We start from the raw sequence: 23,493 nt of genomic DNA, 5'->3' as shown, positions 1-23,493 counted from the left end.
CCAGTGTTCTGATCTAGGAGACGGGCACCCCAGCCATGAAGGCTCGCATCTGATTCCAAAATAAAATCTGGTGTTGAACCAAAAATTGCTCTGCCGTTGCAAGCATCCAAATTCTCAAAACCACCAGGTTAGTTCCAAAATGGCTTCCATGGTTCAGGGAAACACGGTCTCCGTACCAGAGGCCCGATCTCAAAGCTTTTCCTTTTATCCTTTGAAGGGCTCGATAATTTAGAGGGCCTGGAAAGATAGCTTGATTGGAGGATGAGAGAAGACCCAGGAGTCTGGCTAGTTCCCTTAAGGAAAGATTTTGATGTTTGAGGACATGTCTTATCTCCTTCTTGATTTTGGAGATCTTCTTCGGAGGAAGAAGAAGGCAATTGGTGGTGTCTACAGTGAAACCTAGGAATTCCGAGGAATTTGCAACAGGCAATTACTTTAATCATCTACTGTATTGCTGTGCCCACACCTTGTCTTTAATAAAGAATCTGTAGGCGGTTTAGTGGTTCTGGATCACATCGAGCAACGCTTTGATTTTTCATAATGTTACCTTGGACGTTTCGTGGGGGTCTCAGACACTGCTTCATGTCATGTTTGTGACACTCTGACTGTTGAAACTCATATTGACTTTATTTTTTATTTTTGAAATTCATTTTGACTTTCCTCTGAGATTGATCACTCTTTTTCCATATGAACTTTTGTGCCTTTTATCATTCCAACGGTTGTGCTGGATTTGCTGACTCTTACTTTAATTTGTATTGTGTTATTTTTCTTAAGTAGACCATGGGTCTTAAGTAATTGAAATTGTGTTTTTTGTACACCTGCTTTACCTTTGATTTGAGGGTTGTGCCTTACATGTGCTAAAATTAAATAAACCATGCCTCTGCTTTCACTTCCTCTTATCTTTCCCTAGTGTGGCAACTTTTCCTCATAGATTTGGAATATGAAACAGCAAGTTGTAAGGAAAAGTAATAGCTATGCAGCTCTGATTCTCTTGATCCTTAACTTTAATTGCTCTGCCCAATTACACCTAACTCTTTCCTCTGTAAGGATTCGCCATGATCACGTTACCACCTCACATCAACTATATGGAACTCAGCTGGATAAGCAAAGGATACCCATGTAAAAGTGAGTGTTAGGCATGGAGTGGGCCACAAACAAAGTGTCACATAAAAGTCATACTGTTCAATACTGTTGTATTAAATAAGTAATGTCCAGTCCTTTTTAGCATGTGTTCACAGTTCCAGCAAGTCGAATGGGTGAGCAAAAAAAAAAAGGGCGAAGGGTATCGGAGTTTCTGTTAAGTTTTTTTTTTTTTATGCCCAGCTCTGCAAACATTTTGGGACGAAATAGAAAAAGTGCTGAAACTGAATAAAATGATCTGTGGTAAACTTTCTGCCGAGATGATACTTTTGGGAATACAAACAAATACTGCTATCTATAAGGACTTAATGTTTATTTTAACTTCCTGTGCCAGATTGATAATTGCTAGGGCTTGGATCTCAGACAAACCACCATTGGTAACTAAATGGTGGCTTATGATAAATGAGATATATGATATGGAACTTTCATTCGCAAAAATTCGAGGGAAACGCTCCTTGAGGAAATTGGATAAATTATGGGGTATTTTGTTCCCTACTCTTGAATGAACGACTTTTTCTTTGCTGTATTAGATCTGTGAATAGCTCCTATCTCCTTCACTTTATTATTTAAGGACCTGGATTTATCGTTTTGCCGTGCAGGATTTTAACTGTTTAGCACTAATCTGACTATGTTTTTCAACGAACCCGGCTATTAACATTTGAGAATTAAGATTTAATTGATTAATTTTTGGTTTAAAAGCTGGCTGTAAGCCTACACGATGAGTCTCAAGACGAAACTGATGTATTTTTCTTTGATACACTGTAAATTCTTTGCCTATTCGCTATTCGATTAAGTCTTTAAGGAATTGTATGTACTATAATTTTTTATTCTTTGAAAATGCTTTATTTTTGTAAGGAATGCTTGCTTGTGCTGTCAATAAAAAAAATAAAAAAAAATAAGAAGCTGCTTTTTTATTTAGTACATGAATATCCAAGTAGGCAGGTCAATTGCCAGCATTGCTAACATCGAATTGTTATTCATGTTTTGTATACAGGACATGCACTTCAAGCTCTGTATGATAATTTAGTCAGTCAAAAAAGTGCCTGGGATTTAAAGCAAGAACGAAAAACAAATGTGACGATACCGTATACTACTATGGAAGGCAAGTATGTTTATTTTATTCTAGCATAAGAACGTTTTTACAGTTTTTATCAAATATGTAGCCCCACTTCCGCTAATGTGCCTACACTGAGATATTACACTGGATGTCTACTTTTTTTTGGACCTGTTTTTACGTAAATTACAATTGTGGACCAGAGTTTCGTCCTTTTGGTGATTTTCACTGAACGTTACCAATTCTTTCGATTGAGGAAGGAGAAACGAAAACAAACTGCATCACTAAATATCTATTTATAGAATGAGGGCAAGGAAGATATTATCTTACATCGAATCCAAGTATGTCCTGATGAACCAAATTTGAACACTTATTTTAGAGGGAAGACAATGCCCTAGTTTTGCCTTGGTTTCAAAGCACTTCCATAAGGAGCAGTTATGGGGTACTGCCACAACAAATAGTCCTGCTGCCTTTCTGAAGCACCGTGTTAGCCCCTGTAGACTTGTCCTCTTCACTCTTGACTTTCAGGATTGTCCCTGGTGCTCTAGAAGTGAAGCAGTGAGGTGCACATATTCACTTAGGAAAACATGGTGCTGTCCATTACCTCCTCATTTGTCTCCTCGTCCAATCACTTTCTATATTGAGCTGAGGGTACCCTCTCAGGTCCTGGCATTCCTGATCCAAGACTGTTTTAATGACTCTTTCCTCTTTGGAAAAAAGCCTTCTTTCACTATAAACAACATGCCCCCTCTACCCACTTCGTGTTTTTTTTTATACCCATGTTTTGGGCTCCTTTTGGTCTGGACTGCTTCTCGGGGGTATTCCCTTAGACTTTCATTTCTTTTATTCTTTTGAGCCTGCTCATTCTATTTAAACCATAGATGAGTATGCCTTTTTCTTAAAATTCATTTTTACATAAAGTGTTCTGCGATATTCGGCCTTAAGCCTAACATTTTTTTAATAAAGTAGCAGTAACGGAATGGCGAGACCGGTGTAACATTCCATTCCGCCAGTTTTCAGATTCCATGGAAGGCGCGGTGGAACACTAACCCTCAGAGAGCAGTGCTTGGTGGGGGGGATCACAGTAAGAGGTGCACCAGCCTGGAGGAAGACATTGCATCCCCATTATAATGGATAAGGGGGCGAGCTTTGGATTGGATGATGGTGTTGCAGGGCTTTGCCTGCCTCAAGTCAGATCTTGGTCAGTGGTGCAAGGTTCTGCTCACTTATACAGGATTGCTGACGGAAAAACTACTTGCTGGTAGCAAGATAAAAGCGTACCTTGATAAATTAATGTGTTGTTGTCCTCTTTGATGTTTCTTCCAGGGAGTGGGTGGGGAGTAGACAAGTGAGTTTATTGGAAATACTTAACATTTTGTAGTGGTAGGTGCATTTCTTATTCGTTATTTGATTCAGGAAAGTTTGTCCAGGAAAACGTTTCATAGTTCTACAATGGGAGGGAAATGATAGCTATTTGCTGGGTTCCTCTGTGTTTTGCCAATTTTCATTCTAACATTATGGCTCCCAAGACTTATCTGAACTATCAGTTCAGAACAGGGTCCATGTCATTAAATTAGCTGGTGTTGTTTAAGATCTGTGTATTGGGAGAAGAAAGCTTCTTTTGTCTCAAGGCAATTCACATTCAGGAGAAAGACAACATTAGAAGCAATCGCCTGATTCGGTTATCTGCATCCACTAATGAGTATTGTCTGTCCTCTGGTAATTTTAATAGCTATACCAGCGATTCAGGGTTACTGAAGTAGACTTTTTAAATTGTTTTTTAAATAGTTCTTTATTGACTTTATGCATTGCTACATACATCATATTAGCAAACAAATTATACCTCTGTTGTTGTTAATATGTAGATTTCACAGTTGGTATCATGTTTCTTTCTCTGTATTGTAATTGCTTTTATTTTGGTGTCCACAATTGCTTTACATCCAATAGCCAAGTCCTAATGTTGCATGCTTTGTTCACTTTTAAGTTACAGTTCTTGGTTATATTACATTTAGCTAATGTCAGGGCCAAGTCTGAAAATGCACAAGTGTTTTTTACCCTCTTTGGTCTATGAACTGGGCCGAGTAAACATGTCAGGGATATGACCTCTTATCACTAATATGCAGATTCTGCAGCATGTGCAATTATATCTTTCCAACATTGTCTGATTACTGCAAAGTCCCAAACCATATGCCGGAAGTCTGCAATGGTACCTTTGCATCTGATACAATGGTCTGATATACCCAGATACATTTTGGCTATCTTGGGGGTGTTCGATGTAGGCAGTTAAACTGGGTAAATTTGAACTATGGGTTTCTGTTCACGTTTTGGTCTCTTCTAGGATGTGCGCCCATTCCTCCTCATTTAGTGCCCTGCCTTTCCGATGGATACATCTGCCAGTGGATTCCTCACCTTGTGAATATCCCCCTGCATCTCCTCGTCTAATCACTTTCTATATTAAGCTGAGGGTAGCCTCTCAGGTCCTGACGTTCCTGATCCAAGACTGTTTTAATGACTCTTTCCTCTTTGGAAAAAAGCCTTCTTTCGCTACAAACAATATGCCCTCTCTACCCACTTCGTGTTTTTCTTTGATACCCATGTTTTAGGCTCCTTTTGGTCTGGAATGCTTCTCGGGGGTATTCCCTTAGACTTTCATTTCTTTTATTCTTTTGAGCCTGCTCATTCTAAACCATAGATGAGTATGCCTTTTTCTTAAAATTCATTTTTACATAAAGTGTTCTGCGATATTCGGCCTTAAGCCTAACATTTTTTTAATAAAGTAGCAGTAGTGGTATGGCGAGACCGGTGTAACATTCCATTCCGCCAGTTTTCAGATTCCATGGAAGGCGCGGTGGAACACTAACCCTCAGAGAGCAGTGCTTGGTGGGGGGGGATCACAGTAAGAGGTGCACCAGCCTGCAGGAAGACATTGCATCCCCATTATAATCGATAAGGGGGTGAGCTTTGGATTGGATGATGGTGTTGTAGGGCTTTGCCTGCCTCAAGTCAGTCTTGGTCAGTGGTGCAAGGTTCTGCTCACTTATACAGGATTGCTAATGGAAACACTACTTGCTGGTAGCAAGATAAAAGCGTACCTTGATAAATTAATTTCTTGTTGTCCTCTTGGATGTTTCTTCCAGGGAGTGGGTGGGGAGTAGAAAAGTGAGTTTATTGGAAATACTTAACATTTTGTAGTGGTAGGTGCATTTCTTATTCGTTATTTGATTCAGGGAAGTTTGTCCAGGAAAAAGTTTCTTAGTTCTACAATGGGAGGGAAATGATGGCTATTTGCTGGGTTCCTCTGTGTTTTGCCAATTTTCATTCTAACATTATGGCTCCCAAGACTTATCTGAACTCTCAGTTCAGAACAGGGTCCATGTCATTAAATTAGCTGGTGTTGTTTCAGATCTGTGTATTGGGAGAACAAAGCTTCTTTTGTCTCAAGGCAATTCACATTCAGGAGAAAGACAACATTAGAAGCAATCGCCTGATTCGGTTATCTGCATCCACTAATGAGTATTGTCTGTCCCCTGGTAATTTTAATAGCTATACCAGCGATTCAGGGTTACTGAAGTAGACTTTTTAAATTGTTTTTAAATAGTTCTTTATTGACTTTATGCTTTGCTACATACATCATATTAGCAAACAAATTATACCTCTGTTGTTGTTAATATGTAGATTTCACAGTTGGTATCATGTTTCTTTCTCTGTATTGTAATTGCTTTTATTTTGGTGTCCACAATTGCTTTGTCTAACCCAGGGTGGTGTGGAGTGGAAAAACGATGGATTTGGGCCCAGATCTTTGGACTGGGGTGAATGTGTGACATTGATCCACATTCTGTCCATCATTGTTGTGTTTGCAATTACCGCTCTAAGTGTACTGGGGATGCTCAGACGTGAGTCCCAGGCACTCCACACCACTGGAATCAAGCTAGCCGGGCTGATGAGAGGTGTTACCTCGAAACCGGGCCGGTCCTCGGATGCTTGTTTCCGTTCTGGGAAGGACATGGCTTTTGTAGTTCAGACTGGACTGTTCCCATGGGGCACAGGGTCAGCGCTGATTTGCATATCGCCATTGTCTAACCCAGGGTGGTGTGGAGTGGAAAAACGATGGATTTGGGCCCAGATCTTTGGACTGGGGTGAATGTGTGACATTGATCCACATTCTGTCCATCATTGTTGTGTTTGCAATTACCGCTCTAAGTGTACTGGGGATGCTCAGACGTGAGTCCCAGGCACTCCACACCACTGGAATCAAGCTAGCCGGGCTGATGAGAGGTGTTACCTCGAAACCGGGCCGGTCCTCGGTGCTTGTTTCCGTTCTGGGAAGGACATGGCTTTTGTAGTTCAGACTGGACTGTTCCCATGGGGCACAGGGTCAGCGCTGATTTGCATATCGCCATTGTCTAACCCAGGGTGGTGTGGAGTGGAAAAACGATGGATTTGGGCCCAGATCTTTGGACTGGGGTGAATGTGTGACATTGATCCACATTCTGTCCATCATTGTTGTGTTTGCAATTACCGCTCTAAGTGTACTGGGGATGCTCAGACGTGAGTCCCAGGCACTCCACACCACTGGAATCAAGCTAGCCGGGCTGATGAGAGGTGTTACCTCGAAACCGGGCCGGTCCTCGGATGCTTGTTTCCGTTCTGGGAAGGACATGGCTTTTGTAGTTCAGACTGGACTGTTCCCATGGGGCACAGGGTCAGCGCTGATTTGCATATCGCCATTGTCTAACCCAGGGTGGTGTGGAGTGGAAAAACGATGGATTTGGGCCCAGATCTTTGGACTGGGGTGAATGTGTGACATTGATCCACATTCTGTCCATCATTGTTGTGTTTGCAATTACCGCTCTAAGTGTACTGGGGATGCTCAGACGTGAGTCCCAGGCACTCCACACCACTGGAATCAAGCTAGCCGGGCTGATGAGAGGTGTTACCTCGAAACCGGGCCGGTCCTCGGATGCTTGTTTCCGTTCTGGGAAGGACATGGCTTTTGTAGTTCAGACTGGACTGTTCCCATGGGGCACAGGGTCAGCGCTGATTTGCATATCGCCATTGTCTAACCCAGGGTGGTGTGGAGTGGAAAAACGATGGATTTGGGCCCAGATCTTTGGACTGGGGTGAATGTGTGACATTGATCCACATTCTGTCCATCATTGTTGTGTTTGCAATTACCGCTCTAAGTGTACTGGGGATGCTCAGACGTGAGTCCCAGGCACTCCACACCACTGGAATCAAGCTAGCCGGGCTGATGAGAGGTGTTACCTCGAAACCGGGCCGGTCCTCGGATGCTTGTTTCCGTTCTGGGAAGGACATGGCTTTTGTAGTTCAGACTGGACTGTTCCCATGGGGCACAGGGTCAGCGCTGATTTGCATATCGCCATTGTCTAACCCAGGGTGGTGTGGAGTGGAAAAACGATGGATTTGGGCCCAGATCTTTGGACTGGGGTGAATGTGTGACATTGATCCACATTCTGTCCATCATTGTTGTGTTCACAATTGCTTTACATCCAATAGCCAAGTCCTAATGTTGCATTCTTTGTTCACTTTTTTTTGATCAAATTTATTTTTATTGAGTTCAGCGAAGCAAAGCAGTACAATATTAGGACAAAATGAGCAGTGCGTTGACGCATGTACCCAGGACATTACATGTCTCTCACATCTACAAATCTATAGCAGGGTAGCCTTGTGTCCATATAATCTCGTATGGCGGGATTCAAACCCAGCAATGTCCGCTAGAACTCTTATCCACCAACCACCCCGTAACCCCGTCCCGCCCCAACTGTCCCCAACCGTTTCCAACTCTTACTAGCCCTCCCCCACCCGCCCCCCTCGGTGTGTTCCTAATCGCTTCTAGAGGTGTCTGTTGTGGGCTCGATCTAAACCTTGTGTTTCGCTTGGGCCGTCTTGTCGTGGAATTCTTCCGCCAGCTTCAGAACCCTGAGGTACTTGGGGCAGGTGAGCTCCGTGAGTTTCTTGGGAAAGCAGGGAAAGGAGTGGCTGCCATATTTCTCTAAATGTGTCTGATGTCTGCGTGAGTGCAGCCTGTATCCTCTCCATCCCCATAATGTACCATAGTCTGTGCAGCCACCCCGTGTGCGTGGGTTTTCTCGATGTGCCCCATAGTGATAGGATGTGTTGGGTCGCAGCCCACAGTGCCAATCCCATCTGCCTCCCCCTTAGTGATTTAAGTGGAACATGAGTTTGTTGGGAAGCCCCAGGATCGCATAGGCCGGGAAACGGGGAATGTCAGTCTCGAAGTGGGTGTCCACGTCTTTAAGCACCACCTCCCAGTATTCCTGTACCTCAATGCATTCCCAGAGTAAGTGTAGCATGGTCCCCGTGTGCCCACAGCCCCATCAGCATTTGGGGTCCTTGCTCGGGTTCCCTTGGTGCAGGCGTTCTGGAGTCAAATGGCAATAATAGGCAACCTTCACTGCTGTCTCCCTGCTGGCTGTGTTTCTAGCCGTGTGGTGGGCCCTATAATATATATCCTGCCATTCTTTGTCAGAGAGAGCACGCCCCAATTCCCTCTCCCAGCGCCTCTGTCCTGCGGATCTCGCTGTAGGTGGTGGCGGGGATAGCATTTGATACAGTTCGGTAATTGACAATGAGTCCGATGTTGTAGTCATGATCCATCGTTCGTATGGGGTGATAAGGCGGCCAGCCAGGGGCGCCACGTCCTTGTGCGTCAGCCAGTGCCTGAGTTGGAAGTACTGGTAGCGGTGCGGCTTATCGAGCGCATAGTCCGCCGTCACTATGTCCCACGCCACAAAGCCTTTTGTGTCAAATAAGTGACCCGCGGAGCGGCACTCAGATTGCTGCCACTGGGGGAACGAGCCTGGTGGCATCCCCGGAGGAAGCGCCGGGTTATCCAACAGGGGCGTCATAGGGGAAGGAAAGGATGTTAGGCCTCTAGGGACTGCGGTTGCATCCCACACTTGTAGAAGTGTCCTGGTGATAGGTGATTTCTTAAGGTAGGCCGGTCTGTCTGGACGCGCCAAGAAGGGGACTTTCCAGAGGGGTAGGCCCGCCATGGCCCTGTCCTGGAATAACCAGTGTTTTTCGGAAGAGGGTCGAGACTCGAGACCACTCTAGGAGATATCTGAGCTGTGCTGCTTGGAAGTAGCGCCGTAGGTCCGGCACACCTAAGCCCCCCTCCGCTGTCACCCGTGTGACCAAGTCGCGCCGCAGCCTGGGGCGTTTGCTAGCCCACACATATTGGTGCAGGGTATCCTGCAACTTCTTCAGCATCCCCACAGGGGGGGTGACCGGAATAGTCTGAAATAGGTAGAGAATCTTTGGCAAAAGGGACATCTTGATGGCCGCCACGCGGCCCAGCCACGAGAGCGGTTGTTGTTTCCATCGTGCGATGTCACCTTGAATATGTGACAGGAGTTTAGTGTAATTTTGTTCGACAGTCTGAGCCGTCGCGGGCGTCAGGTTTATCCCCAGGTATTGTATTGTGGTACGAACCTCAAGTCCCGCTATCTGCAGCGTCTCCCTGCTAGCAGGCCGAGTGTTGCTTCCCAACGGAAGGACAACGGATTTCTGTATGTTCATTTTAAAGCCTGACACCTCCCCAAACGCATTCATTTCTGATAGAAAGGCCGGTATCGAGACCCGAGGTCTGTCCACCGCGACAAGAATGTCGTCCGCGTATAGACTCAGGGTCTGCTCTTCACCTCCGATTTTGACCCCTGTGATGTCTTTGTTGTCGCGAACGTATTGGGCGAACGGCTCAATGTAGAGAACGAACAGTAGCGGCGAGAGCGGGCAGCCCTGCCGTGTACCCCTTTGGATGTCGAACGGCTTGGAGCTAACCCCATTCACTTTGATCGTCGCCCGGGGTGACGCATAGCAACCTGCCACCCACGAACGGAAGCGGGAGCCCACGCCGAATTTCGCCAGCGTGTTGTCCAGAAATCTCCAGTCGACCCTGTCGAACGCCTTCTCGGCGTCGACCGAAAGTAGTGCCGCATCTGAGGCGTTGAAATTAGTCTTGTCTATAACATGCATTAGGCGCTTAGTGTTGTCCGCGCATTGTCGGGTGGGTATAAAGCCCGCCTGGTCCGGTTCGATTATGCCTGGCAAGCATGGGCCTAGGCGTGAGGCCAAGATGCCCGTAAAGAGCTTGAGATCAAGATTGAGGAGCGATATTGGCCTGTATGCAGCACACCGCGACGGGTCTTTGCCTGGTTTTGGCAGGACTATGACCTCCGCCTCCAGCATCTCTTTCGGGATCGAGCCCGGGCCTCCAAAGGAGTTAAATAATTTCGTAAGGACCGGTGCTAGAAGGGGGCAAAAGGTCTTGTAGAAGCCCGCCGAGAAACCATCTGGGCCTGGGGCTTTTAGGGGTTTGAGTCGGGCAATGGGTGATATAACTTCCTCTAGGCGTATGGGGGCATCTAGCACGCGGGTGCCCGCTACATTGATAGCAGTTACTTCCATGGTCTCAAGGTATTCCCTCCCCGCCACCTCCTCTAGGGTCGGGTCTGCAGCGTAGAACTGTGCATAGAAGGCTCGAAATGCCTCTGCTATGCGGTCGTCTTCTTGGACCTCGCCTCCATCGTCCTTACGGATAATGGGAATCTTGGAGCGGACAGTTTTTGCTTTAAGTTTGCTGGCCAGCAGGCGACCAGTCTTGTCCCCCCCCACGTAATACGTGTGGCGAAGGCGGAGTGCCGCATATTCCGCCCTGTCCAGATCTAGGCTCGCCAGTTGTGCCCTGGCCGCTTTCAGTTTGCGACAGATCCGGGGGGCGCCAGTCCGGCAGTGAACCCTCTCCAGCTCCAGCACCTGTTCCTCTAGCTCTCGCCTCCTTTCCCTCCGCTCCTTATTATCCGCCGCTGCAATCGCCATGATTTTGCCCCTAAGAACCGCCTTGAGCGCCCCCCACACCGTCGACTGGGCCACCTCCCCCGTGTCGTTTTGATCCAAGTAGCCAGTGATATTTTGGGATAACTGCTGTACCACCCCTTGGCGGGAGAGCAGGCTTTCTCTGAGCCGCCATCTGCCCCTATGTTGAGGTGCGTGCGGGACTGTCAGTTGGAGGACCACTGCTTCGTGATCTGATAGTGCTGCTGGTGAGATGTCTATGTCCTGTATCATAGGGGTCATGTCTGTAGAGCCCAAAAAAGTGGTCTATCCTGGCGTACGCGCGGTGCACATGTGAATAAAAAGTGTATCCTGGGGCGGTGTGGTGTATTACCCGCCATATGTCTATCAGCCCTCTATCCATCAACCACTGCCTCCCCGTCGCTGATAGCGCCCCGTGTCCCCGAACCTCCTCCCGGATCTATCCATCTCGTTGTCCATAACTAAATTTATGTCCCCCCCTACCAAAACGTGCCTCAGGTCCCCAGACAGCTCCTCGGACAACGCCCCTTAAGGAAGGCCTCCTGTCTAGTGTTGGGTACATAAATAGAGCCTATTGTGAATGAAAGGGTGCCTATGTGGACGGTGTGCGCCAAAAGTCTACCTTTGATTTCGGCTACCTTACTCCCCACCCGTCCCTTGAAATGTCTGGCTATCGGTATGGCCACCCCTGCTTTTTTCTCGGTAGTTGTGGAGTAAAATTGATGGGGGAAGGCCCTGGCTTTCGTGCGGTGGCAATCCTTCGCCAACAGATGTGTCTCTTGTAACAAACAGATTTCGGCCCCAGAGTGTTCGAGGAAAGAGAGAACCGCCCTCTGTTTGATTGGGTTATTAAGCCCCTTTACGTTAAGGGAGAGGACTCGAATGCTGTCATCAGCCATAAGACCATGGTTGTTCTGCCTGCTCCTGCCCTAGCCCCGAGCCACCTCTCCTGTGATTGCCTGTTGCCTGAAAGAGTTGAACACACCGAGCCCCCAGCCCCAACCCCTCCCGCCCCGCCCCACCCCCCTGAACCCCAACTTGAAAACCCCAACATGCGAACATTGTCCAGGGCCTATTCAGCAACAATCCAGGCCCTTGGTGTAGTCTCTGGGAACGGGAAAGCGTGGCTGTGGCGGACCTGGAGCCCCCCGTCCCGCCTCCCCACGGCAGAAGTGCTGTGTGATGGTCTACCCCATTGCTCGGGTCTTCTCAAAGTCCGGCCGTGGTGTCTGTGGTGACTTTCTGAATCGCTGCTGCATGTTCGCTCGCCACCGTCTCCGGGTCCGGCTTGAACCCCTTCTTGGGTGTGCGACGCCTGCTCACCGTTTGCCAGCCGTCTGACCGTGACCGCGGAGAGCGTGATTGAGAGGGCCTCTGGTCCGAGCCGTCCTCCGACCCCCCCTCCTCCATAGGAAGGCCCAGGACGGCACATGTGTCTCTCAGGGACCTGAGTTGATGGAGTGCCCCGTTCCACTTGAAGACCAGTCTGAAGGGGTGCCCCCAGGAATATGGGACTCCTTTGTCCCGTAAGAAGGTAGTTGCCACCTCAAACGCCCGCCGCTTCTGTAGAGTGATCGTGGATAAGTCCTGAAAGAGTTCTATCGTGTGCTCCTTGAAGCGGAGAGGTTGTTTCTAGCGCGCCGCCTTCAGGATACGTTCCTTGAGGGGGTAGTCAGGTAGGAAGGCCAGGATGTCTGGGTGGGGGGGGGGCAGGTGCCTTGCGCGCTAGGCCCACCCTGTGGGCCCTATCGATTCTGATCTCAAAGTCCATGCTCTCTCCTAGGACTTCTCGGAACAGATCCTGCAAGTAAGTTGTGACGTCTACCCCTTCCGCTTTAAGCGGCACATTCCGTACCCGAATATTGTTTTGCCAAGAACGGTTCTCCAGGTCCTCAGCGTGGGCCTAGAGGTCGGTCTGTTGATCGTGCAGCCTGAGGATTTCCTGCTGCAGCTGTTCCACCTCCGCACTTCAAGCTTGATCCGAGGCCTCCACAGCCGCTACTCTCTCACCTATTTCGTCCACGTCCTGGCGCAGCTCTTTGTAGCCCCCCGCCATGTCATGCCTGAGGGTTTGGATGTCCTCTTTGAGAGACGCGAACAGACCTTCCATAAATGATTTCGTGGCCGGGGCGTCCCCCTCATCTCGTTCTCTGTCCTTAGGCTGGCTCGATGGCAGTGGCTTGTCCAGGCTCTTGTCCCCCTTAGGAGCCCCTTTCGCCAGCATGTCGGGGATGGTGCGCCCTCCCCTGCGGTTTGTGGAGGACATGTCCCTCTTGTCCCCTGGGGGCACCCCAAGCTGTTGTAGTGTCCCTCGCCGGCTCTCTCGACGAATCCAAGGCAGCTCTCTCTCGGCCTTCTAGTGTTGCCCCACGGCACGGGCTCAAGACCCCCCCGTGTAGGTCCCCCGGCGGGTACAGCGTGCCACGCTAAGGCCGGCTGCTTCACTCTCACTAGGCCACCTGTGTGTCACTGGGTGCTCCACTCGCCGGAACGGCCGCCCCCTGCTTGCCCGCCTGCGTGGGCCTTAGAATGTGAGTCCTCTGGGGGGGGCAGCGCGTCCCCGCTGGGTAGCACCGGGCCCCCCGCGCTAACCTCCGGGCCACGTGGCAGCCGGCCGCCTCCTGGCTCGGAATATGGCAGTTCAAGCTGCGGCCCTGCTGCGCTGCCTGCGCCAAGAATCGGCCCGCCTCTCCTCTGCTCAGTGGGGGTAGTCTGGTGCAGCGCCGGGGGCCCGATCGCCTGCCCCCGGGGTTCCAGCACCCCCCGCTCCTGCCGCCCTGCTCCTCACCTCTGTGCCGGGGCCCACTGGATTCGAAAGGATGGCCCAAGCCTGGGCCTTGCGTAGTGCGCCACTCCGCTTCCGCCTCACAACGCGCCGGGTGTCCCCCGGAGCCGGTGCGGGTCCGCCGAGGCAGGTCCGCCGCTACAGGGCCTCCGCGGCCGAGCCGCCCCCGGACGGCCCCCCGCCGCAGCGAGGCGCACGGTGATGCTTTGGTGAGGCTCGCAGCTCGTCTCCGTCGGCCGGGCCGCTCGCCGCCGCTGTCTCGCCCCGGGGCCGGGGCGGCGGCGCGCTGCGGACAGAGAGGTTCGCCCCGGTCGTAGGCGCCCCGATCGTGACCAAAGGTTGCTGCCGGCGGTTCACCCGCCGTGGGACGACTTTTTCACCTCAGTTGGGGCGACTGCTACTACCAGGCTCTGGCTACGGGGGATTGGGACGAGGAGCTCCGTGAAGTTGCGTCCTCTCAGTCCGCCATCTGGCCACGCCCCCCGCTTTGTTCACTTTTAAGTTTCAGTTCTTGGCTATATTACATTTAGCTAATGTCAGGGCCAAGTCTGAAAATGCACAAGTGTTTTTCACCCTCTTTGGTCTATGAACTGGGCCGAGTAAACATGTCAGGGATATGACTTCTTATCACTAATATGCAGATTCCGCAACATGTGCAATTATATCTTTCCAACATTGTCTGATTACTGCAAAGTCCCAAACCATATGCAGGAAGTCTGCAAGGGTACCTTTGCATCTGATACAATGGACTAATATACCCAGATACATTTTGGCTATCTTGGGGGTGTTCGATGTAGGCAGTTAAACTGGGTAAATTTGAACTGTGGGTTTCTGTTCACGTTTTGGTCTCTTCTAGGATGTGCGCCCATTCCTCCTCATTTAGTGCCCTGCCTTTCTGATGGATACATCTGCCAGTGGATTCCTCACCTTGTGAATATCCCCCTGCATCAGCAACATTCGGAAATTCTTTTTGTAGCTTCGCGCCAACGTGGACGACGTCACAGAAGCACGGCATCGCGTGCGGCTCCGCTAACGTCACCGACTCTATATTAGGCCCACCTCGGCATGATTACATCAGTTCCCTTTTTTCCGCGTCGTCGACGGTAGCGGTTTTCGAGGGATCCTCTGTAGCTGTTTAGTAACTTTCTTACTGTTTGTTCCTATCGGTGTGTTCTTGCTTCTTTGTCTCCTGTCGAGATGTCCACGAAGAAGACCGGATTCAAGCCGTGCGGAGAATGCGGGAAGATGATGTCGATCACGGACCCGCATGAGGATAGCATCTGGTGCCTGAGCTCGGACCATGATGTTCAAGGGTGTTCTTCCTGTAAGAAGATGAACCCAAATGCCCTTCGTGAAAGAGAGGCGAAGCTTCTGGTTGCCAAGATGAAAGGTAAAAGAGAGAAGAAGTCTTCGAGGAAGCGGTCGAGGTCGAGGTCTCGCACGGGATCGCCTTCGAAGTCATAGTCGGGGCATGCTTCTAGATCAGCAAAAAAGAAGCACAAGAAGAGGAAGCACGGATCTCGACATCACTCTGAGAAGGAATTGAATTCGAGACCGAAGTCACCAAGTAGGAGACGTCGTAAGGAGATATCTCCTTCTCCAGTTGGGGATCCGGAAGGTAAGGTTTCGCCTGTGGAGTCGCCGGAACATTCACCGGCTCCGGTGTCGAATCCCTCTCCGGTGCCGTCTCGATCTCCAGTTCGAGAGGAGGAAAAGGCTACCTTACCTGAGGGTTCGACGACTCCGAAGAAGAGGAGACGAATCCGGTGCCTCCTCAATGGCAACCTGTGGGTCCATACCCACCTTTTCCGGGCCCAGGTCAAGACCCTACACAGATTTTAAACGCTATGTATGGTGTCTATTCGAGAGCTATGTACCCCTCTGGAGCACCGGTAGGTCCCATGGGTCCATTGGCATACTAGCTGGGGATCCCCCAGCCTTATGCTCCAGCTCCATTTATGCCATTTATGCCGGCGCCGACTCCGCCTTGGCATTTCTCGGCGCCGCGGAGGTCTTCAACGCCGCGGAGGTCTTCAACGCCGATTCCTTTGTCACCGGCGCCGGTCCAACCTCGAGAGCATCGGCCTGTGCCTCTGGATCCGATCTCGACTCCGGCTCCGTCGGAGTCGATTGCGGATTCGCCGACGCCGCTCTTGAAGGAGAGGTCGAGATGTGATGCTCAGCGTCTTATCGAAGACCAGAGGTACAGAGAGGCTGAGGTAGAAGAAGGTGAGCTGCAGGAGGAGGATTACTTTGATGACCTGAGGGAGGCTAGCGGATTGGAACTGTCTCCAGACTGGGAGCTATTCTCTGTCTCAGATGCCCCCTCAAAGGATTTTGCACCATACCACGTGGTCATCAAGAAGGCAGCAGAACTTTTGAATTTAAGTCTGCCTACTGCTAAGTTCAAGCCCAATTTGTTGACAGAAGTCCTCCACTCCCCGTCTTCTGTGGTGGAGCCTATGCTTCCTTTCAATGAGGCTTTGACGGAACCTATTTTGGGGGTATGGAGTAGGCCTCTTACAGTTCCTGCTGTTTCTAAAGCTGTTGCAAGGAGATACAGGGTGGCGCCTGGTGACCCAGACTTTTTATCCTTGCACCCTTTACCGGAGAGCTTGGTAATACAGGCAGCCTGTTCAAAGAAGTCTGTGGGGGCTTTCCCTCAGGTGCCTGGGGACAAAGAGTCGAAAAAGCAGGACCAAACTGCAAAGAAAGTGTTTTTATCCGCCAGTATGGCTCTTAAGTCAACGAATGCCCCATGTCTCATAGGGAGGTACATACATGACTTGATGGATTCTGTAAAACAGTTGGCCCCTAAGATTCCGGAAGAGGACAGGAAACATTTTAATGAGGTGCTGGCTGACACTCAAGCTGCTGCACATCAAGTCATACAAAGTGGACTAGACACTGCTGACTCGGTGGCGAGAGTTATGGGAACTTCATTTGCCACAAGAAGAGCAGCCTGGTTGAAGTCTTCTGAATTCTCTGCGGACGTCCAAGCTGCTTTGTTAGATCTGCCCTTTGATGGCTCAGGTCTTTTTGGAAAAAAGGCTGATGCAGCTTTAGAAAGATTTAAAGACAGCAGGGCTACAGTCAGGTCTATGGGACTACAGTCCAGAGGAACTGTGAACAAAAGATATAGGGGTTTTAGAAGCTCCTCCTTTCGTCCCTATAAACAGCCTCAACAGCAGCAGCAACAGCAAAATCCACTGTATAGGTCATTCAGGGGTAGACAAAAAGCTTGTTCTCGAGGATGTCAAGTCTCCTCCTCCTCCTCCTCTTCCTCTTCCCAACTCCCTCCAACATCAGCAAAGCAGCCCTAGATCTGCTATTCTGGATCATGCGGGTCCTGTAGGGGGTCGGCTTACCTATTTTCTACGGGATTGGAATCGGTCACATCGGACCTTTGGGTTCTCAATCTCGTAGAGAATGAGTATGCACTTCCCTTTCGGGAATTCCCTCTGAATTACCCTCCTTGTCAAGGGTTTAGCTCAGAGGACCACCTGCTACTCCTGCAGGAGGAAGTCCTGCCGTTGTTAAGAAAAGGTGTGAAAGAGGTGGTTGCCGAGCAGGAAAGGGGTCAGGGATGCTACTCCCTTTATTTCCTGATACCCAAGAAGGATGGCAGACTTCGTCCAATCCTGGATCTCAGGGTCTTGAACCTTTTTCTGAAGCAGAAGTTCAAGATGCTCACCCCTGCGCAGGTTCTTCAAGCGCTGCTGGAAGAAGACTGGATGGTGTCGATCGACTTGCAGGATGCATATTTTCACATCCCTATCCTGAAGTCGCACAGGAAGTATCTCCGTTTCACAGTGGGTTCGCAACATTACCAGTTTGCGGTCCTTCCGTTTGGTCTTACTACTGCGCCTCGAGTCTTCACCAAGGTGATGGCTGTGGTGGCTGCACATCTCAGAAGGTCAGGGATACCAGTATTCCCTTATCTGGACGATTGGCTGATCAAAGCAGAATCTCCAGAGAAAGTGTTCCATCATTTGCAAGTCACAACTCAGTTGTTGTACAGGTTGGGTGTTTCGATAAATGTACCCAAATCTCACCTGGTGCCCTCCCAGCGCAACCTGTTCATAGGTGCTGAACTGGACACAACTGTATGCCGAGCATTCCCTCCACCTCGAAGGATTCTCGACATACAGGAAATGATTCCTTTATTTTACAATGGAGCGGTTGTTCCAGTCCTGAAGGTCCTTCGTCTGATCGGTCTGATGGCTTCCTGCATTCTGTTGGTCAACCATGCACGCTGGTATATGAGGGCACACCAGTGGTGCCTCCGCAGGCAGTGGTATCAGCACAACGGAGATCTCAGGGAGTCGATCAGGATCTCCAGAGAAACTTCAGCGGATCTGTCTTGGTGGAGCGTGGAGTGCAATCTGTCTCAAGGAAAGCCCTTCCATCTGCCTCCATCAGTTGCCACAGTGATAACGGATGCATCCACTCTAGGGTAGGGTGCTCATCTGGGGGTTCTGGAGATCAAGGGTCTTTGGTCTCCAGAGGAAAGGTTGCTTCACATCCTTCTAGAGTTGCGGGCGATACGTCTGCCGCCCAAGGCCTTCTTCCCTTCGCGGTCAGTCGGTTCAAGTCCTGACAACAGCACTACCGCGATGTGGTATGTCAACAAGCAGGGAGGAGTGGGGTTGCAGTGTCTCTGCAGAGAGGCTCTGCATCTCTGGTCCTGGGTTCAGGACCATCGGATTTGTCTGATGGCAAATCATCTGGCCGGAGTTCTGATCGTACGTGCAGACAGTCTCAGTCAGCAGTTCTCAGCCGACCACAAGTGGAGGCTTCATCCAGAGGTAGTTCCCCACGTCTTTCGGATGTGGGGGACTCCTCAGGTGGACCTGTTCGCCACTCACGAGAACGCTCACTGCCCGTTATTCTGCAGCCTCCAGTTTCCGATGCAGGGAGCTTTGGGGGATGCGTTTTAGTTGAGTTGGGACTCACGACTCCTTTACGCATTTCCTCCCATACCCTTGATTCTTCGGGTTCTGAGGAAGATACGCCAAGACCGGGCCCAAGTCATATTGATCGCCCCAGATTGGCCAAGAAGGGTGTGGTACACAGATCTTCTCCACCTCTCCTCGTACCCGCGGCTCCGACTCCCTCTCAGGGCAGACCTCCTCTCTCAGATGGAGGGGCAGGTTCTACACCCCCACCTCCAGACCTTACGTCTTCATGCCTGGAGATTGAATGGGGCAACCTGAATTCCTTTTCTCTCCCACATCATGTGGTGGATGTCATTTTATTGGCCAGGCGTGACTCCACCAAGTCTTTCTACTCTTATAGATGGTCTAAATTTGTTTCTTGGTGTGGAGAGAAGTCCATCTATCCTTTGAGGGCTCGTTTATCTGACATACTTCAGTTTGCGCTTTCTTTGGATCAGCAAGGGTTTGCTGTAGGTACAGTCAAAGGTTATCTTTCGGCATTGTCGGCATTTCTCTGTTTGCCGGATCAGCCGTCTTTATTTAAATCTCCTGTTGTCTTGAGGTTTCTAAAAGGCCTTACAAATACATTTCCTCCTACTCCCTTTATTGTGCCTCAATGGGACTTGAACCTTGAACTTACTTTCTTGATGGGTTCACCTTTTGAACCTTTGCACAAGTGTCCCTTGAGACTGTTGTCTTTTAAAACGTTCTTCCTGATTGCAATTACCTCGGCAAAGAGGTTAAGTAAGCTTCAAGCTCTTAGCTCAAAGCCCCCATTCTTGACCATTCATGCTGAACGAATGGTACTCAGGACCAGGGCTGCTTTTCTGCCTAAGGTGGTAACTCCCTTCCATCTAGGGCAGTCCATTACCCTACCTACCTTCTATCCTCCCCCTCACCCTTCCAAGGAGGAGGAAAGACTTCACTGCTTGGACCCGAAGAGGGCGGTGAGCTTCTACCTGGACAGAACCAGAGAGTTCAGAGTGGATGACCAGCTCCTTGTGGGTTTTGTTGGAGCCAGAAGAGGCAAGGCGGTGCACAAGCTCACGCTGTCGAGATGGATTGTCTTTTTTTTTTTTGTCCTCATACGCCAAAAAAGATATTTTCGGTATTGATTATACAGAGAATCTTTATGGAAGCTCTTTTTGCAGACACCCAATATGAATCTTACGATACCACCATGTCAATAGTCAACTCAGTCTTACACTTTACCAGACCCTTGGACTGATCTTAGGGTGGTTCGTTCCGCAAAAAGGCATAATCATTGGACAAAGTTGGTTCATAGTCCATCGAGCCAATTAATACAAGGAGTCCAAAAATGCTTTCTTCTCTTCCATACCACTTTATCTAAGCTAAGAGTGTGCCTGATTGCCCTAACCCAGTCTAAATATTTTGGTGCGTTGGTACTCACCCACAATTTACATATTTCCCTACGTGCTAAAATAATTAAGTATAAAAATAACTTATTACTGTCTTGAGATACTTCCTCGTAATTGGAGGGAATTCCAAAAAATACTTGTTGTGTACTAACCTGTATTTCATACCCAAAGAGGGCTTTCATACCTTCTTGTACTTCAAACCAAAATTGTGCGGGGCAGGCCATAAACATATGGAGATCGTCTGCTTTTTCCAGATAGCACTTTGGACAGCAGGGAGTAGTCCCCTTTGAAATTTTAGCAATCCTGGCCGGAGACCAGTATACCCTATTGAGAGAAAACAAGTGGTTCCGCTTTAAATTGGCAGGTGAGACCGTAAGGTGTAATAAATCAAAGGATACTTGCCATAAGTTCTTCAAGTCGGCATCCGGAACTTGGTCTCTCCATAGATGTTCTGGAAGGTTGAACTCTCCATCCTCTCCTTCAAGTATTGTCCAATATAGAATCGATGTTTTGAGCAGAGTTGTTATCTTCGTTAATAGTTCATCCAAGATGGATTTAGCACCTTTGCCCTCTGTGACAGCCTGATCCCAACTTTTTATTTGCAAATACTTAAATTTGGATAGATTTTTATCTGTGAGAGCAGAAATGTCTTCCCAGCTCAAAAGATTACCTTCAGGCATTAGCTGGCCCCATAGTCTGATATTTGCGATCTTGAGAGCTAGGGATAATCGATCTTTAGTCCATTCTGGGGCGCCCGGAGAGTCCCAAATTGGTGCTAAGTTGGCATAATATTGGATGTTAAGCTTTTTCCTTACTCTGGCCCATACATGTGCCATGTCTCTAAAAACCTTTAGACGCACTTTTTAAAAAAATCGCATATCTCCAAACTTAAACATAAATGCATGAGACCCTCCCTGAGTCTCAGAAAGCATATTTTGAAACATAATGTCTGTTTCTGTACCCCTAAAGTAACAAATAAGCTAATTCCAGCTTTCAATAATAGGGTCCAGGCATACACTCTCAGATCAGGTGCACACAGCCCACCTATTAGCTCCGGTAATTATACCCATTCTGAGAAGGCTTTTTTCCGGTATATTTGAGGAAGGGGATAATATCCCTGTTTCTTGGAACGAGGCCATAGTGGTTCTCATTTTAAAACCAATGAAGCGAGCATATCACTGTGATTCATATAGGCCCATCTCTCTCTCAACACTGATTATAAGCTTATGGCAAATATACTAGCGAAAAGATTGAACGGCTCGGCAGCTAAACTTCTACACTTAGACCAGAAGGGCTTTATTAGGGGTCGCTCTATACAAGAGCTCATACAAGCATTGGTGGGAGCAATAGATGTTGCCTCCCAATACAAAATCCCATTAGCGGTTATTACCTTGGATGCCGCAAAGGCTTTCGACCGTGTCAACTGGGAATTCCTTACTAAAGTATTAGCAAAGGTTAATTTGGGAAAAACCTTTGTGGCACAATAGTAGCATTTTACCAAGCTCCGACTGTCAGATTACTAATAAATGGCAGTCTATCTTCTCCTATAAAAATCCAAAGGGGGACAAGACAAGGGTGTCCGTTATCACCTCTACTATTTGATTTATATATGGAATCATTCGCAGAAAAGATCAGACAAGACCAAGCTATTCTACCTTTTAAATACAAAAATTGGGTGAAGAAAGTTGCCCTTTATGCGGACGATTTGATGCTATATACCACTGACCCTATTAAATCAATTCCAATCATTTACAAAGCTGCAGAGCAATTTGGTCAAGTTTCCGGATACCTGATCAATCAAGCTAAATCAGAGTGTATGTGCTGGAATATTCCTCAGATTAATCACATTCCAATTCTGAAAAACTAAATCAGATATCTGGGAATTCAAATCACACAGGACATAAATCAACTTGCAGAAAAAAATCTTGAAAAGATCGATAAAGAAATGGCGGATTCCCTAAAAAACTGGACACTCCTGCCCCATACCTTAATTGGTAGGATCAATATAGTAAAAATGATGTTGCTACCCAAAATAATATATATATTTCAGAACATTCCACTGGCTTTTAAAGAAGCTAGATTAACTAAAATACAAGCTAAATGGAATTCGTTTATCTGGGCCTCAAAAGGTATAAGAATTTCTTGGAAAAAACTACGAAGGAAAAAAGGAGATGGATTGTCTTGTGTATCAAGATATGCTACTCTCTGGCGGGTAAGGAACCTCCTGAAGGTTTAAGAGCTCATTCTACTAGAGCAAGGTCTGCTACATCTGCTTTGTCTAGGGGTGTACCTGTAGAGGACATTTGTAGAGCTGCGACTTTGGCTTCCCTCCACACTTTCGCGAAGCATTACCGCTTAGATTCTTAAGTGAGGAGGGACGGCCACTTTGCGCGTTCTGTCCGCCAGATTTTTCTGGTATAGAAGGGTGGACACCCTCCTCCGGGAGTGGGGACTGCTGTGGGACTCTATTCACAAGGTGAGGAATCCACTGCCCGATGTATCCATCAGAAGAACAAGTTATTTATCTTTGGTAACGCTTTTTCTGGTGGATACAGTATCTGCCTGTGGATTCCTCACTGGCCCTCCCGCCTCCCCGTTGTCCACTCTTCTATACTTGATTTAGTGTAATGTAAATATTTTATTGTCAAAGGAAATGTGTTTTTTATAATTGCTTTCCTGCATTGACTACACACCATGTGTGTTATTTTGATTATTTGGTACTGTGTACATTGTATGTATTTCTACTGTTGTTAATCCGTCCGAGCCCCTCGAAGGCACGGAAAAAAGGGTGGAACTGATGTCATCACGCCGACGTGGGCCTATTATGGAGTCGGTGACGTCAGCGGAGCCGCGCACGATGCCGTGCTTCTGTGACGTTGTCGGCGCGAAGCTACAAAAAGAATTTCCGAATGTTGCTGACGCAGGGGGATATTCACAAGGTGAGGAATCCACAGGCAGATACTGTATCCACCAGAAAAAGTGTTACTGAAGGTAAGTAACTTGTTCATTTGCCTTCTCAAGTGGTCTTTAGTGTAATATTAACATTGTATATTGAGGGTGATAATGGGCTGCGCAATAGTTATTGCACATCGGTTCTTTCGGTATGTCAATGAAGTGCTTAGTGCAAGATCTATAAGCAGACTTATTTGTGAGCCGGACCATGCTATTCTGCCACCATTAGGGGTAGGGACATATGTTCTTCTTTGTCTTTGGGCGAAAACTCTTTTTTATGCCTTTCCTCCAATTCTACTTATTCCTGGAATTCTAGGAACTATTCAGAGGGAGGAGGGAGAATTATTGCTGATTGTTCCTCATTAACCAAGGAGAGCTTGGTTCTCC

General features: G+C 48.3%; 1 protein-coding gene across 1 annotated transcript in view; it reads left to right on the top strand.

The window, feature by feature from the left end:
* LOC144773802 (uncharacterized) overlaps positions 1–23,493 on the top strand; it is a 3,430,469-nt gene that overhangs the window by 387,202 nt on the left and 3,019,774 nt on the right. Inside the window, exon 3 of the mRNA XM_078658904.1 lies at positions 2,135–2,242. Within this exon, the coding sequence (XP_078515030.1) occupies positions 2,135–2,242 (108 nt within the window). The remainder of the gene's footprint in view (positions 1–2,134; positions 2,243–23,493) is intronic.

This window comes from Lissotriton helveticus, chromosome 8 (assembly GCF_964261635.1).
Source record: "Lissotriton helveticus chromosome 8, aLisHel1.1, whole genome shotgun sequence".
Taxonomy (NCBI): Eukaryota; Metazoa; Chordata; class Amphibia; order Caudata; family Salamandridae; genus Lissotriton; species Lissotriton helveticus.
This window is presented reverse-complemented; position numbering and strand designations above follow the sequence as displayed.